This window comes from Mirounga angustirostris, unplaced genomic scaffold, assembly GCF_029215605.1.
Source record: "Mirounga angustirostris isolate CCGP_5_RB_7025 unplaced genomic scaffold, mMirAng1.0.hap1 SCAF_16, whole genome shotgun sequence".
NCBI classification, from domain to species: domain Eukaryota; kingdom Metazoa; phylum Chordata; class Mammalia; order Carnivora; family Phocidae; genus Mirounga; species Mirounga angustirostris.
In genome coordinates, this window is record NW_026991724.1 from 9,826,741 (window position 1) to 9,843,131 (window position 16,391).

The 16,391-nt window shown below is 45.0% G+C and overlaps 1 protein-coding gene and 1 non-coding gene across 2 annotated transcripts in view; one reads left to right on the top strand and one right to left on the bottom strand.

The window, feature by feature from the left end:
* The window catches only part of VAT1L (vesicle amine transport 1 like), a 139,626-nt gene that overhangs the window by 105,011 nt on the left and 18,224 nt on the right, over positions 1–16,391 (bottom strand). Inside the window, exons 2-3 of the mRNA XM_045890699.2 lie at positions 12,471–12,600; positions 8,334–8,549 (exon numbers count right to left, since the gene is read on the bottom strand). Of these exons, the coding sequence (XP_045746655.1) occupies positions 8,334–8,549; positions 12,471–12,600 (346 nt within the window). The remainder of the gene's footprint in view (positions 1–8,333; positions 8,550–12,470; positions 12,601–16,391) is intronic.
* On the top strand, positions 9,234–9,374 carry LOC123856250 (small nucleolar RNA SNORA15). The gene has a single exon (XR_006793667.1). It is a non-coding gene; the product is annotated as a small nucleolar RNA SNORA15 (small nucleolar RNA).

The following is a 16,391-nucleotide window of genomic DNA, read 5'->3' on the forward strand; positions in this document are numbered from 1 at the left end:
TGGATGGAAATGACTGGGCTCCATCTCTTTAGCCCTTATCCCCTTGTGAACTGATACATTTATTCAACTACGATTGAATGAATGAATTCCATCTCCGAAGCCAAATTTAACCTTTATAATATTTATGATAAAGATGGTTTCTTTGATCCAGTCATGATTTACTATAAAGGAGTTAAAAGCAACTAGAATAAAGACCAAATGAGGCTTTTGTAGACATAGACATAGCTTGGAAGAAGTGTTCCTACATACATTTTTTCTTAACCTAAAGCATATTGCTGACGTGAGGAATCCAAGCGCCATGTGCCGCCTCAGATGTTTCCAGAAGCAGGGAGGTGGGGCGTTGCTTCATGACATGTCACTGAAGCACCTTTGACATTTAGGAAGGTGAGGGCCTTCTCCTTGGGGTCATCAGAGAACAAGGAGCTAGCCATTCCAGAGTCCTCAAGCTGCAGCCTTGGCTGCTGGAGCTGCCGTACCATTTATCCTCATTACTTCGATTATTCATGAAGGATATGACAGCGCCACTTTGTTCTTTTTTTTTTTTTTTTAAAGATTTTATTTATTCATAAGAGACAGAGAGAGAGAGAGGCAGAGGGAGAAGCAGGCTCCCCGCTGAGCAGGGAGCCCGATGCGGGACGCGATCCCAGGACCCTGGGATCATGACCCGAGCCGAAGGCAGACGCTTAACCATCTGAGCCACCCAGGCGCCCCTCCCACTTTGTTCTTTTTAAATTTTCAGAGGCTTCGTTTCCTAGTGTTGTAGCCCCTGGGGAGCAGGAGGTCCTGCTCTAGTGAAGTCCTCCGTGTCTGGGGTACAAGGTGGGGCAGGCAGAAGAAACGAGGGGAGGCACACACATTTCCGAGGCCGCTGCGGTGGTATAGCACCAAGAGCCCTGGATCGGGAGTTCCCGGCCCTGGATACTTGCGCTCAGATTTGATCCTTCCTGCTAATGAACATTGCAGCTTTGGAAACAATACTGAACGCATTAACCTGGAAAGTTATAATCGCCAGATTTCACCGGGTGTCTGTCCCGGGCCGAGCACTGCCCCAAGTTCACAAGTACCACCTAAGGCTGGCACTAATATCAGCCCATTTTACAGATGAGGAACTTGAGTGTTAGGGTGGTTGGGAAGGTGGGGCTGGGGTCTGACTCTAGAGCTCATGCTTCATCTCTTCACTGCCATGTGCCATCCAATGGGCTCCAATGGGGGAGAGCGGTTACAAGGGCTACGATGAGTTACGTTTTCAACGATTCTACTACATGGCTAGCGTTTGTTCGACATAAGTTGGTGTCTGTCTTTGTTTCCTTCCTGCCCTAAGGTCTCATGCATGTCATGCTACTTGGGGTGCTGAGGAATACAGGCTGAGCATAGCTGGACCATGGAATGATGGAGATGGTGATGGATGGGACAGCCACAGGGCCATGAAAAGGGCGCCTCATTCCATGAGTAATGCACACTGAATGCAGATTTTAAAAAACTCTGTAAAGAATACTCAGACTGTTGGATGTCATGAGCAAGATCACTGAGGACTGCTTAAGAGATTGAAATTTACAGGATCACCAGGAATGATTTTTATTTTCCCCTGGGATTAACTCCATGACAGGGCTCTCCTTAGCTCAGCAAATAACTCTTCTAGAACATAGAAAAATGGCCTGCAACAGCTTTTTGATTCACAGGTGTTTACTGCACTTATTAAGTAGCAAGGAACAGGCACAAAAAAGAATAAGACCCAGGTGCTCTGAGAGAGGGGGCTTATAGGTTGAGGGAGGGGATAAGAGGAGCAAACCAACAAATAATAATCATAATGATAACAGCTAACACTTTGTATCTGGTCCTATGTTAAGTGCTTCCTAAGCATCAACTCATTTGATATAACAGAAACACTCTGCAGAGTAAATGTAATGTTAGTATTCCCATTATGTGAATGAGGGAACTGAGTAGCCTGCCTGAGGAGGTGGGCTGTAGTCCTAGACTGTCTACCTCCACGGTCCATGCCTTCAGCATTACCCTGGGGATAGCAGAGGGAGGAGGGGGGTGCCGCCCGGGGATGCAGGAGAGCCAGATGCCCTGTGTGTGGAGTAATGGAAATGTGATGCTAGGTGCTATAACAGGTGATCCCTGGAATCTCAGGAGTCAAGACAGCAGGAGTTTCTTTTCTCCCCCTGCTCGCATAAAGTCTACGTGGTAATGGGGCAGGGACAGGACAGGGCCTGAAAAGACAGGTCCTGAGCGGGTCCTGAGCAGGTGGAGGGTCTGCCATCTTTAACGTACGCTCCCAGGTCAGCCTCGCCATCTGCCGGGAAAGGGGAAGAGAGAGAGCATGGAGGGTCTCCCAGGAAGACGCAGGCGTGCAAGTGACATGCATCACATGGCGTCTGCCGTGTCATTGGCTTGAGCTCAGGTGTGTGCCCCAGCAGGGCACAGGCGCAGGGGCGGGGGAAGGTGGCTGGAAAATGCTGTTGGTGGCTGGGCAGCCAGCTCAGCCACACACCTGTGGGGGCCGCAAGTCCTTCCGTGTTACTGAAAGAAGAGGGATGGGGGGGGTGGCCAGAGAGAAAGACAAAGTGCAGAAGATGAGGGCCCTTCGTGCCAAGAGGCTCAGGAGACTGAACTTGATCCTACCAACAGTGGGAGTCTCTGTGCGTTATAAGCAAGGAGTGACAAGAGCAGACCGGTGTGCTGGCTGCAAGCACAGAGCTGACCTAAGAGGGGAGACTGCACGGAAGGGCAATCATGTGCCCACTGCAGCACAGGCGGTGAGAGAGGCAGGGGCCGTGAGAAAACCAGCAGGAGGTGGGGCAGGGAGAGGAGGGTGCATATAAGAAATGTCCTATTGTCTACAATTCTTCATACCTTCCCCTGCCTCTATTTCTCATGAATGCCCTACCCTCCATCTCCACTCTTGTCCAGTGTGCCTTCTTGTCATCCTGAGATCACAGTGTAATGCCACTTCCTTGGGGAAGCCCCCCCCCAGCTTCACCCCCCTCCCCGCCTCTATCCCAGATCATTTCCCCTATTATAAGCACTATATCGGCTTGTACCTCCCTTTCAAGGGACTTGGCAAAGTTATTCATGTGATTATGTGAGTTCTCTGCCCACCTTTGATTAATAAGGCTTCTTGCTGAAAGTAGAAAATCTGATTTTTTTCTCTGTTGAATGCTTAGTGCCTAATCAGGGTGGGCCCCTATACCTCCGTGCTGAATGAGCAAATGAACGAAGGAATGAATCATAAGATATGGAAACTTATCGCATGCAGGAGAAGGGCTCCCCAAGACTCCTGGGTTGCTGGCTAGGTTGGCTGGGTAGATGCTGGTGCCTTTCGTGATCAATGATGATTTTGTTTTCAACAAAATATTCTCATGTAGTGATTCTGCAAGTGGTTGTGTCCTTTCTTTTTTTTTTTTTCAAAGATTTTATTTATTTATTTGAGACAGAGAGAATGAGAGATAGAGAGCATGAGAGGGAGGAGCAGACTCCCTGCTGAGCAGGGAGCCCGATGCGGGACTCGATCCCGGGACTCCAGGATCATGACCTGAGCCGAAGGCAGTCGCTTAACCAACTGAGCCACCCAGGCGCCCAGGTTGTGTCCTTTCTGCTAAAACAGAATAACTATCCGATACGTCCAAATCCTCCAACACACTGAGGACCCCTACTCTTCCCAGGCTCTGTCAGTTTAATGTTAACATGATGTATGGTCAGTCGGCCATTCAGAGAGGACCACATGAGGTGGGGGAGCCTCGGTATGCCCCCTCCAAAGATCCTGGCTCTCCCATCTGCGGCTGCTCCCTTACAGTGATTTGAATGGCACGGGGAAATGCCCCATCCATAATGAATAGAACTTAATAATTGAGTAGTAGCCCTTTAGGTCTGTCTGAAAGTTGAGCTCTGCTTTCCTTTCCAAGATCTGTGGCCCATCGCAGGCTGCTCCTCTCTGTTCAGATGACATGATGAAAAGGTAAAAGGACACCAAAAACTGGAAAGCATCAAATGTCAGACACAGTAATGTTGCTGTGCAGGAACTGAGCACATCCCAACCGAGATGCTCCAAGTTGTAGCAGCTTGTTAAACGGGACAGGCAGCAAAATCCTCGTCGTGAGTTCCTGACATGAGCCCCACTCGGTTGCTTATCTTGTAATTTTTCCTTTAAGAAATTGTAAGCCCATCTTCGACCGGATTCTAAAGATACGATCAGGGGCATCACCCTCTCAGGTCATCTGGGTCTGCTATTGTCAGGGGGGAAGTGTCCTCAAAGATGAGACAGAGCAGTGTAGACACTTGGGCGATTCCACTGACAAAGTAACCTGCTCCGGATCGAATTATTTTCCTATGCAGTGCCCCACCCCTTAATCCAAGGTTGGTTTTTTTTTTCCACGATTTCAGCTACTCGTGGTCAACCTGGGTCCAGGTCCAGAAGCAGATGATCTTCCTTCTGACCATAGGTCAGAAGGTCAGTAATAGCCTAATGCTACATCCCAATGCCTATGTCATTCACCTCATTTCAGGCCATCATCTAGGCATTTTATCATCTCACATCCTCACAAGAAGGGTGGGTACAATACAATAAGGTTATTTTGAGAGAGAGACCACATTCATATAACCTGTATTACAATATACTGTTGCAGTTATTCTATTTATCACCATTGTTGTTCATCTCTTACTATGCCTAATTTATAAATTAAACTTTATCATAGGTGTGTACAGATAGAAAAAACACGGTCTACATAGGGTTTGGTACATCTGCAGTTTGGCTGGGGGAGGGTCTTGGAATGTATCCCCCTTGGCTAAGAAGGGATTGCTGTGCTGTGTTAGTGTCCTTCAGAATTATAGCTTAGGCTGGCATTCCTCACATTCTGTCTGCAAATTCCCCAGCCTTTGATAAAAATCAGACAGAAGTCTTGGTGCCATTAGAACTGCAAACTTCATATTAACTCGAGTTAGGAAACTTTATCCTAATTAGGTTTTTTGGTTTTTTTAGAGAGGGGGAGAGGGTGGTGGGGATGGGCAGAGGGAGAGGGAGAGGGAGAGAATCTTAAGCAGGATCTACACCCAGTGCAGACCCCAACATGGGACTTGATCTCATGACCCTGAGATCATGACCCAAGCCAAAATCAAGAGTTGGGAGGCTTAACCAACTGAGCCCCCCAGATGCCCCCATCCTAATTAGGTTTAATCTTTGTCATCTCATCAACATCAAGTGAGAAAACATGTACCTGGACCACAGCTCTTGGCTCTACAGTTAACACTGGGTAGAGGTTGAACAAATATTTGTCAAGCAAATGAATAAATGAAGGAATGAATGATTTGGGTTCTCCCAACATTCCGGGTTATTGAATGGAGAGAATAGGTTTTGGAATTAGCCAGATTTGGGTGTGAACCCTAGTTCTGCTGCTTGCTACTTGTATTTTTTTCAGGCCCCTTTGGGCCCTCCGCAGTGAGAAGGGAGGGAGCCCAGAGAATCTGGCTGTATTCATTTCCTATTGTTGCTGCCATGAGAGCTAACCACAAATCACCACAAATAGTGTTTCCAAAAACAGAACAAAACAAAACAAACCCAACCCAGTTGTATATATTTTGTTCTGGAGATCACAAGTCCAAAATGGATTTCACTAGGCTAAAATCAAAGTGTTAGTGGGGCTTTGTCCGTTCTGGAAGCTCCAGGGGGAGAGCCCATTTCCCTATCTTTTCCAGCATCTAGACACTGCCCACGTGCCTTGGCTTGTGGTCTCTTCCACCATCAGCAAAGCCAGCAGTACAACATCTTTAAATCTCTTTCTGACTCTTCTACCCCCTTTTCCATCTGTAAAGACCCTTGTGATGACATTGGGCACCCCTGGATCATCCAGTCTGATCTCTCCATCTGAAGGTCTTTACCTTAATCACATCACAAAATTCTTTTGCCAGGCAAGGTAAACTACTCACAGGTGCCAGGGATGAGGACATGGATGTCAGCGGGAGGTCATAATCCTGCTACCACAGCAATCACGAGCCAGAGGCCACACTTAGCAGATTTGTTCAACAGTGGCGGGTGGGAAGCACCTTCATTCCTCCTCAGCGTACCCCAGATAGCGCCTAAAAAGCACTCCCTAGGGAGTCCCCCGCACCATGAGAGCAGCGTCTGCTTGTTTCCTTGGGAGGAATCTAGCTCTGCCTGGGGGTGTCTCACTGCTCTTTCCACTGTGGGGCAGTGGAATGGTCTGGGCTCTCCCTAGGACTCCTTGATTTTTGTAAAATAGCATTAGCTCCACCCAGCTTGGTTGAGTATTCACCCACATGGATGTGCACTTGGCTAAAAATCTTTCCTCTAATGGCCACCTTGAACTCAATGTTGCACACCACCAATCAAATCTTGGTTGGGAGAAACACCATTCGAGGAGACCCACCTGAGAGTTGGGCCGTCCAGTGACACCTTTAAACTCTCCGTAGGTTAAACCAGACCACATCCTTTTGGCCCTAGGATATCTGCTTTCACTAAGTGTTGCTTTACTTTGGTGCTATTAGATGACATTCGGGGCACACCATAAGAAAAAGCATCACGGAAATAGTTGCATTTATTATAACAGTTTTGTGGAGGATGGTTTATTGCATGTTGGCCTACATTTCCTATGAGAAACAACAGAAAAATACTTCCAGTCTCCGAACCCAGGACTAGCTATGGTTTCCCCCGCTAACTGTTTTGTTTTCCTCAAACGAACACCACCTCCTGTGGCTGGTTGTTTTTCCCTCTTTGCGCTCACCATTAGGAAGAATCTGCAGCAAAGTTTTAGGACATGAGTCTGCATTTATGGGCACCCACTTCTCTTCCAACCTCACTGTCCCTTCCCCGTTTGCCTGCATCCGTTTCACATTTTGGATCTTATTGTTTTAGTGTCTAGAAGCCCAGAATAAGGCATGCTAAAAACTTTTTATCTCCCAAGATTTTCTTCCCTTTTGTGAGACACATGCCCCTGATACATTCCTCTTTGTTCCAGGAACAAACTCAAAATGAAAAAAAACAAAAAACAAAAAAACACACACACATGAAAGGAAACCTCATCAGTGCCAATGTTTAAACACTGGTCCCCAGCAGAACTGGGTTCAGCACCACTGTAGAGACTGGAGCTTATATTGACAATATGAAAACAAGTCTCCTGCACTTCGTATGCTGAGCACACGGAGACCATAAATGCCAACATTCTAGATGGCTTGCTTGCTGCTAGTAGATTCACTGGCACTGAAATCCATTTCTTTTCTAAGGATGTTTAGCTTTTATTATATCTTTACTCATGGTCAGAAGACATCAGCACATTTGCTAATTAGATGGAAGGTATTCCTCATAAAGAAACGCGCTTTATACCAGGTAGGGTTTTGATGGCCATAGAAAGCCAAGATAAGAAAAAAATTAATGTTGGCCAAACTTCCAGTGAAAACATCTTTGAGATAGACCCAAACATACGAGTTCATTTCTGAGCTCATCAAACCACAGAACCCCAGTACTGAGAGCAAGTCCTACTAAAGGCTGTATTATGAACTTCTCTTTTTATTCTCTAACCCATAGAATCCAGAACATAGTATGTGTTCAGTAAATACTTGTTGAATGAATGAGTCATACCTCTCGTGCTCAGAAAGACTCAAGTTCTACTTGGACCCCCATAGATCGTGATGGAAACACATTCCTTGCTGTGTGGCGGGTGTGCAGTAGGGACTGACTGACTGGCACTGAGACGTATCCAAACCATAGGAGAAATTTCTGCCATTCCTGAACTGCAAGGCAGAAATTTTGTATTTCCATTATTTCTCCCTTTATCAAAGACACACCTGACGGGTGATATTAGCATGTCCAGTGATTCTCACAGATATTCTTAGGTTTATGCCTAATTACCAGTGTGCTAATACAATCTCTATTCACCTCTCCCACTCAAGAAAATATATCAGAACACAAACGAATAAGGATGTCATGAATATGGGAACAACGTAGAATCCATGGCAATTTATCGAAGAAGTAAGTCATCCACCATTTTGGTGTTTCAGATAATAGCAGTAGTACGTGACTAGTGAGGCATTGCACAATGATTGACGCAACGGTCCAATGTGATACCAAGACTGAAACCATCTCTGAGACCCACTGAGTCCTAACATGCCATCTTGGAGACCTCTCAGACTCCAGAGGCTCATCCTACCCCCAACACCGTCATCTGTCTGAGCTCTGCCACGCACGTGAGCTTCATCCAGAACCACAGAGATCATCGCTACTAATGGACGTAGCTCACATGGGAATCTCACTGTCAACTGGGGATCCGTCCACTTTCACCATTATGATTTTAAGGAAGAGGACGCACAACCAACCAACTTACCACGCCGCCGCCAGCAGAGTGCACGAGCACAGACATTCCTTCTCGGAGGTTGGCAACTTCGAAGAGCATCATATAGGCTGTGACGAAGTTCATGGGGAATGCAGCAGCCTCCGAGAAGCTCATGTCATCTGGGATCTTGTAGACAAATTCCACCGGCGTGCAGACCACCTCTGCCCAGGCATTGTAATTGACAAATGCCATGACACGGTCCCCGATCTGGGAATGGGGAGGCATAGGGTTAATGGAAGCTTCTTACTGTTTTTTGAAAGATTTCTCAAATCCTCTTGAGAACCTAGGGGAAATTACAGATTCCTTCCCAGAAAAAAAAAAAAAAAGCAACCAAACCCTCAAATATGCTCACTCTCACCTGCCTGCCAATTCCAAGGCACTCGTGGATGGTCTGAAGCCCATCTATGAAAACTTGCTGGGGGCCATGAAAGCCAGGTTCTCTACCCCTCTTCCCAAGCATAAATGTACAATGTCGTCACATCACACACCGTGGCATGTTAGTGTCAGAAGCTCATTTTACCGACTCAACCTCTCTGTTTTGGAGTTGAGGAGAACTAAGCCATAAGGAAATTTAAATGGGCAGAGCTGGGAGTAAACTCTACTCTCACTTGTTTTCTGCCACTCCATAGGGATTCCCTGCCAGGCTAGTTTACTGGGGCATTTGCATCAAAGGTTAGCACTGGATTACTGATCACAGTAGTCGTGAGATGTGGTGCATCCGAAGAGCTGCGTAAATCTAAGTGCAGGAGACTGAACGAGAATATCCAGACTTAGAGCAAAACAGGAGGGTGCCACGGGCTGTGATGAACAACTAGTCCTTTTTTGGACATGTATTATACGGTAGGCATTGTCCTAAGGACGTCACCTAATCTTTACAAAACCCCTATGAAGGCATGGCTGAATACTGTGTTCTTTTTATCAATTGTTTACATAGCCAGACATCATGAAGAAAAGGCATTCTTACCTTTAAAGTGGTTATGATAGAGTGCCAAGTTTTTTCATAGCACATCATTAGTAAAGGGAAATACAAATAAGTGAACTGATAGTAATAGCTTGTATGAGCTGCCAAGTGCTGGTGAAGTTGAACCACTCTGCTGTTTGATGTTAGTTGCTTGGACTATGACTTTCAAACACAATATTCAAATTGCTGTGGTCAGAGTGAATTTTTAATAAATGAATGGCTTTCATATGCATGTGCTTTATTTAGTTTTATATATTTATAACTGAGTCTCCTGTGTTATTTTCTCTGTAGCTTACTCAACAAACAACAACAAAAGCCTCCTATGAGATGGGTCCATAAGAGCTCACATTACAGATGAATGCTTATAGATTTTACAGACATTGAAATTGAGGCCAAGAGAGATGAAAGCACATGCCCAAGGTCATGTAGCTAGGGAGTAGCTGAGCCAGGATTTGAGTCTCACAAGGCTTACTCCAGATATAAATGATTAATTCATCACACCTGGGGTAAGCGCTACAAAGAAGACAGAGTTCTCAAAGGGTGTACACCAGGGGGACCGACCACCTCTGGGAATATTAGTGTAACTCTTTACGTTTCTTCTGCTGTAAAATGAGTATATTAGGAAACGGTCCTTACGGAAATGAAGTAACACAATATGCACACAGCGTACTTGGTGTGATGCATATAAGGTGAAGAAAGAGCAACCAGTGTTAACTCTTAAAAAGAACAGACTGGTTTCTGGTCTCATGGAACTCACAGCTCAATGATCACATGCTAAACACAGACCCACTGTATCGAACGAAGCAGAAGGAACAGCTGTCTAATGAAGGAACCGATGGAAAGGAGAGGCTGTCCCATCAGCAGTGAGTGTCCTAATCCCTGGAAGGGCTGAAGACCAACTGATGAATGTTGGGAATTATCATCTTAAATGCAACCGCTTGGACCAGAGGATAACCAAGGTCTAACACCGGCATCCTCTTTTGCACAAAATCGTGCAAACCCAAAGATACACAGTACCGCGGAGTAGCTGATGGCTACAAGTGTCAACACAGAGGGCAGTGAAGAGTAGTTCAACCACCTCGACAGTGACAGTCCCAGCCATCCCAGCAGGGCTGACCACTCTAGGGCTCTCCTTCAACTTTGCGCCATCACTTCCTTATAAATATGGCACGAGTGCCTTAGCCGTCACATCAGCCCTAGCCCGAGTCCAGAGGTAGGCAGCTTCTTTTTTTTTTTTTTTAAATATCCAGTCCACCTCATTATTTGATTTTGTTAATAAAAAAAAATTAGTCCTGGGCGACTGAGCCCCAATTATTCCTATACTGCTGTGCCTCTGGAGACAACTTTTCAAGCCTCCCTTGCAATGCATCAAACCAGGAGGGCTATTCAGTGTTCTGCCCCGTGATACTCCATCTCCGACATGGTTGTAAACCTTAAGTCAAAATTTTAGGGGGAATATTAGTATTGGTTTTCCCCCAAGTCACACCCAGACTGGAAACCTGTAGGTGGCTTCTTTCATTTGTTTGTGCAGCTGAAAGTCACTGGAGGGGAGTGGAGGTGAAGGGTAGGATTGACAATAAGTAAGCCAGGCCTAAGCAGCAGAAGAGAGATCACATATAAGGGAAAAAAATACATAATCAAGCATTGTATGTCCTCCTTCTAAACCAGGGCCAACGACATCCCTATCTACTGTTATATTCTAAAATAATGGATTACTTATGCAAGGCTCAGGATTAATAGTGATAGGAGTATGATCTTTTCCTTTAGGACCAGGTAGAGGAACAGATACTATTTCTCATATGCAGCACTTTCAGGGAGAGATGGTGCTGCCTCTGGTTATATTGCTTACCTGGGAACAGAAATGCAAAGTCATATGAAAGAAAGGAAGAAGTGCATTTACTTCTTTCTCAACACTTTACTGCTGTATTATCTGGAAACCAGTGACAAAGAGACTGATGTGTGGGATGAGATTTTCAGACATTCATCCCAGGGAATTTGGAACATATTGATATTTTCAGAGTGTATTGAGGCTCAAATGCACTGAGCCTGAGCAGCAGGCTCCAATTCAATGCCAAGGTCATTTTGGCATTGCATTTATAGGATTTTCCATTCTGCATTTAGCTCTGCAGCATTTACAGGTTGGGAGCAGGGGTGAAGATCTGGTGACTTGAATCCATGTTCATCTACCTTTCTGGCCTCCCCGGAAACAACTGTACTCTTCTGAACTTCATCTTCAAAGGGAAAATAACAATCTTTACCAACAGCGTTGTGGCAAGGCTGAAGAAGGATGACTTGCCATGTTTCTGGTTATGGTGGATTCTCAAATGTTAGCTCTGTTCACTTCTCCCTGGGGAACCACTTAAGTTATGAGCAAGAGCTCTTGTACCTGATTGGCACTGGTTTTTCTCACTCCAAACTGCTGCAATTTTGTGTGATTGATTTGCCCACAGTTTTTAGAGACTGGGTTCTATTTGATTTGCATTACAGTGGTAGGAAGGGTCATATATCTTCTCATCGATTAAAAATTTTTTATTATGGAGAATTTCAAACATGTACAAAATAGTCAGAAACATATAATAACCCTTTTTATCCATTGCCCTCTTCCCAAAGCAATCAACCCATGGCCAATTCTGTTTCATTGGCAGGTACCTCTACCCTGTGCCTTTAAAATCATCATTCAAAAATGTCACTTTCCCAGTGTCTGAAAGAATCATTTATAAATGATTACTCAAATGCATCAGTTAAGTAGATATTTAAAGGAACCAAATTATGAAATACAGAGGATATTTCTCCCCAGCCTCTATGTTTTATAGTTGGTTTTTGAGCCTGAGGTGGTGGGAAAATGGGAGCCATGGGGAGGGTGAGGGGGTATGCACACCTAGTTAATCCAGATATTCTTGTTAACAGCTGTATTACATGAACAAAAGGAAAGACAAATTTTTCCCTGGCCACTTCACCAGGCTGTTCCCAGGAGCAACCAAGATGGTACACGAGAAAGGCATGAGGCATGTGGAAAATCCTATCATTTATAAATGTGTTAATAAAACCTACCAATAAGATGACAATAATAACACACACCATAGATTCAAACATTTTTTCATTATCTTTTATATCTCAACAGATTCCAAACAGATAATACTTTTTTCCATCATGAGTCAACACATTACCTCGTATCCTTTCACGCTGTCCCCCAGAGCTTCAACAATCCCAGAACACTCAAATCCTGGCACCAGGGGAGTCTTGGGAGGGTTGTCGATGTTCCCCTGTCGCACCATCAAGTCAATGAAGTTTAAACCACTGTGAATGGCAAATGTGAAAAGAGAGACATTCAAAATGGAATCCAAGAGAATACACTTGGCTTGACTTTTCTTCCATCCCCTTCTTGGCCCTCTCTCCCTTCCCCCATTCCTCTCCCTTGTCTTTTTTTTTTTTTTCCTTTCTTTCTTGCAAAATAGGCCTAAGAGCAGTCACTTGACTGGATGTCACTAATAAAGCAAAGACAATTATCTCTACAGACAAGGAATGCTTCCCTGGCAGTTAGAATAGCCACTGCAGATGCTGCCCTCTGATTTAAAAGACAGCCCCTTTGTCCTCTCTCAGAGCCTGCTTACTCCTACTCTAACAACACGTATTGGCTGGCCTGGTCATTAGCCATGCTAGCACTTCCTTAAGGGTAAAGAATATACTAGGAAGAAGTTAGAAGAAGACTCATGGAAAGCAGCTAGACACAATGGCCATCAGCCAATCTATGAGAAAGAGAGAGAGAAAAGGCAGATTTAAAAGGTCTCAAAACAACTGTCACCGATCAGTCAGCACACAAATTCCTCCCAGCACTGTGCCATACACAGCGAATATGAGCGAACATGAGCCATCAAGGGACTACATTACATCCAACCGGGGGACTTCACTAGAAGTGAGATCAAACAGATGAACCAATGGATTAATACTGCAGGGTTTGTTTCAAAAATCTTAGTTCTCTCTGGTTGAGAAAAGGGACTAGGTTTTTTCTATTAACATATTTATTTTGAAATAGGAAAGTTATTAAAATGTATTAAGCCATCACCTTGGAAAACCATATGCTTGATTTTAATGATAACATCAATGCTCCAAACTGTTGTTTTCTTTTTAAGAGCTAGTCTTGGAAACCGCTTTGAACACTCATTTTCTAATCAAATGAGAAAACACATCCCACTGAACACGTATTTTTTTCGCAGGATGCTCTAACGTACTTCCTGTTTTCATAAGCCGCCATTCTAAGAAAGACTCGGGTTATAGGAACCAAACTCCTTGGTCTGGCCCAAGGTCCATTAGTGTATGGCCACAGCTTCTTTTCCAATCAAGATGACTCAAACTACTTTTAAAACACAACTTGCCGATTCCTTCCTCGGTCTCTTTGGAGCCTAGGAAACATCAAATTCTACTTAGATCTCCTGGTCATCAGTCTCCCCCGTAGAGAATGGGTAATGATGAGGAGGATGACTTCCTTGAAAGGTGGGTTCATGGGTGGCCACCTTCTCAAGGTTTTCCTGGTCACACATCAGGCAAGTTGCACAGTTGCCCCAGCTGAACTATCTCTAATGCGTGTCCTCCTCGAAGGCAGCTGCATGCCTCTTATTTCTTTGCTTCCAGAGTGCCTGGCATGCATCAGGCCCACAGCAACATAGTAGGTACTCAAGTAACATCTGCTGAATGAAGCAATATATTGATGACTATTCAAACAGAGGTGCTGCCAGTGTGAGTACTAACTCCTTTCAAAAAGTGGCCACAGGATGCTCAGAGGAATGGACACATTTCGGAAATGTGCTCGTAGACTTCCAGAGATCCTACGCTTTGATGGTGAACAGTTCATAGGGTCACTGATCAACCAAACTGTTCTCCAATAGAACGGCCAGTTTCTTAAGAGCTTGGAGAGGCCTGGGCACCAGTCCCGATTCCACCACCTTCACCCGCGTCACCTTGGACCAGTTCCTTAGCCTCTGTGAGCCTCCATTTCCTGGTTGGTAGTACTTGTCTCACAGGGATGTCAGGAAAATGAATGAGAGGTAAACACCTAAGCAGGATGCCAGCTACATAGTAAGTATCCAATAAACGCTAGCATTTAAATGTGCATCTTCTCTTAAGAAAGCAGAAGTACGTGATACATTTTAGGAAGACTCCCATTAAACAAGAGTTAAAAAGTTTCAGAGCTGTGATGGAAAAACTTGGCTACCCACAAGCTTTGCTTGTGTGAAACAGTCCATTTTCCAATACAACCAAATAAATAAAGCATCACCACATAACAATAAAAGGAATTTCTATGTCCCAAATCAAGCACTCCATCTCTTGCTGCATGCATATTTTAGCTCACTGTGTTTTCCTTTGTGTGAAAACCTATGATTTCCCAAGACCCTGATGGAGAAATGCCAGAAGAAATTACTTGACAGTTCTGTAAACATGCTAACCCCCTGGAGAAGGTTTTGTCCTAGACGCTTGTTATGCTGTTCAATCAGGCTGCCTTGGACCCCCATCCAGCATGAAGTGAGCGCGCTGATTGTAAACCGAGAGCCAGCTACTCAAATCCATTGAGAAAGGCTTAGTAAGACTGACTTTATAAAAGCCCATAGCATCCCATCCATTTCCACAGTGAGGCAAGCGGCAATTCTACTGGGGTCATGGAGAACGCCACCCATCATCAGGAAAGAAATGTGAAGTGGGTATATTCCAGGGGATGGGGGATGGGTCAGTGTTCATCTCCACACAGAGAGGTGGTGAACAGTTGTTAATGGAATACCTTTACATGTTGTACCAGACCTAGTTCAAGGGCCTGCCCACGCACCTGCTCCTGAGATGGATACAGCTAGCATTTACTGAGGGTTCAGTTTCTGGCAGGAACTGTGCTAAGTGCTTTACTTCATTATTTAAGACTCAACAATACTCCTATGGGGTACGAATTATCACACCCATTTTTCAGATAAGAAAACTGAGACTGAGCAAGAGTAAGTAACTTGCTGAAGGTCTCATCTTTAGAAACTGTCAAAGTCAGGATTTGAATGCAAGCAAAGTCTAGAACTTGAACCCTTTACAAAGAATGCCTCTTTATGGGAACTTCACCCATAGCCCTGGCTGAAGCAACATGTCCAAGGGGCCATGTTTATAACTTATCTCTTTGATAGTTGATTGCACCAGTGGTGGGCCCATTGTTGGAGGAGTGGCCATTCCTAACCTAAGCAGGAATCCATTGCTTCATATGAAATAAATAAGCTGATCTAAGAACTGAGTGTTCTCTCAAAAACTCTGAATTAGGAAACATGCAGCAAGAAAACAACTTATCGTCAGAAAGGACATCAAAAGATAAAACTGAGCTAGAGGGACCTATTGACCTGCACTCTGGGGAAGCAGAAGTGAAAAAGCCAGTAGGTAGGGAGACGCCTGGGTGGCTCAGTCGGTTGAGCGTCTGCCTTCAGCTCAGGTCATGATCCCAGGGTCCTGGGATCGAGTCCCGCATCGGGCTCTCTGCTCCTTGGGAGCCTGCTTCTCCCTCTGCCTGCCGCTCCCCCTGCTTGTGTGCACTCAATCGCTCTCGCTCGCTCGCTCTCTCTCTAACAAATAAAATAAAAAGCCAGCAGGTAGGGAAATTAAAAGAAAAAGACGAAGAGCAGCAGAAGCAACTCAGCAGCCTGCCCCAGGGTGGGCTGTACAAACTTTGTTGCCGGGTTGCCAAGAATGCAAAGGTCCAGTCTTCATACTTGGTGCAGCCCAGGCCCAGTGCGCCTCCTGCCCTCTGATTTCCAAGAATTCTTTTGCTACTCCACACGGGTCTTTAGAACAGAACCTCTTTGTTTGGGTTACATGTGTGGTCCCTGTCTCATGAAACCAAACGACACAAAGTAAAACAAATACCATAATCAATAACCCTAAATCATCCACTGGACAGATATTATTGACCTCATTTTTTTTTAAAAACAAAACCAGTAACACTGTGCAGAGATAATTAAGTTATTTGCCCAAGGCCACACAGAGTGTGAAGAGTGAAGCCATGGACTTAAACGGGGGTCCAGCACTGTTCTTTTGCCAAACTCTACACCTTCTTAATCATAGTTTCCAGTATT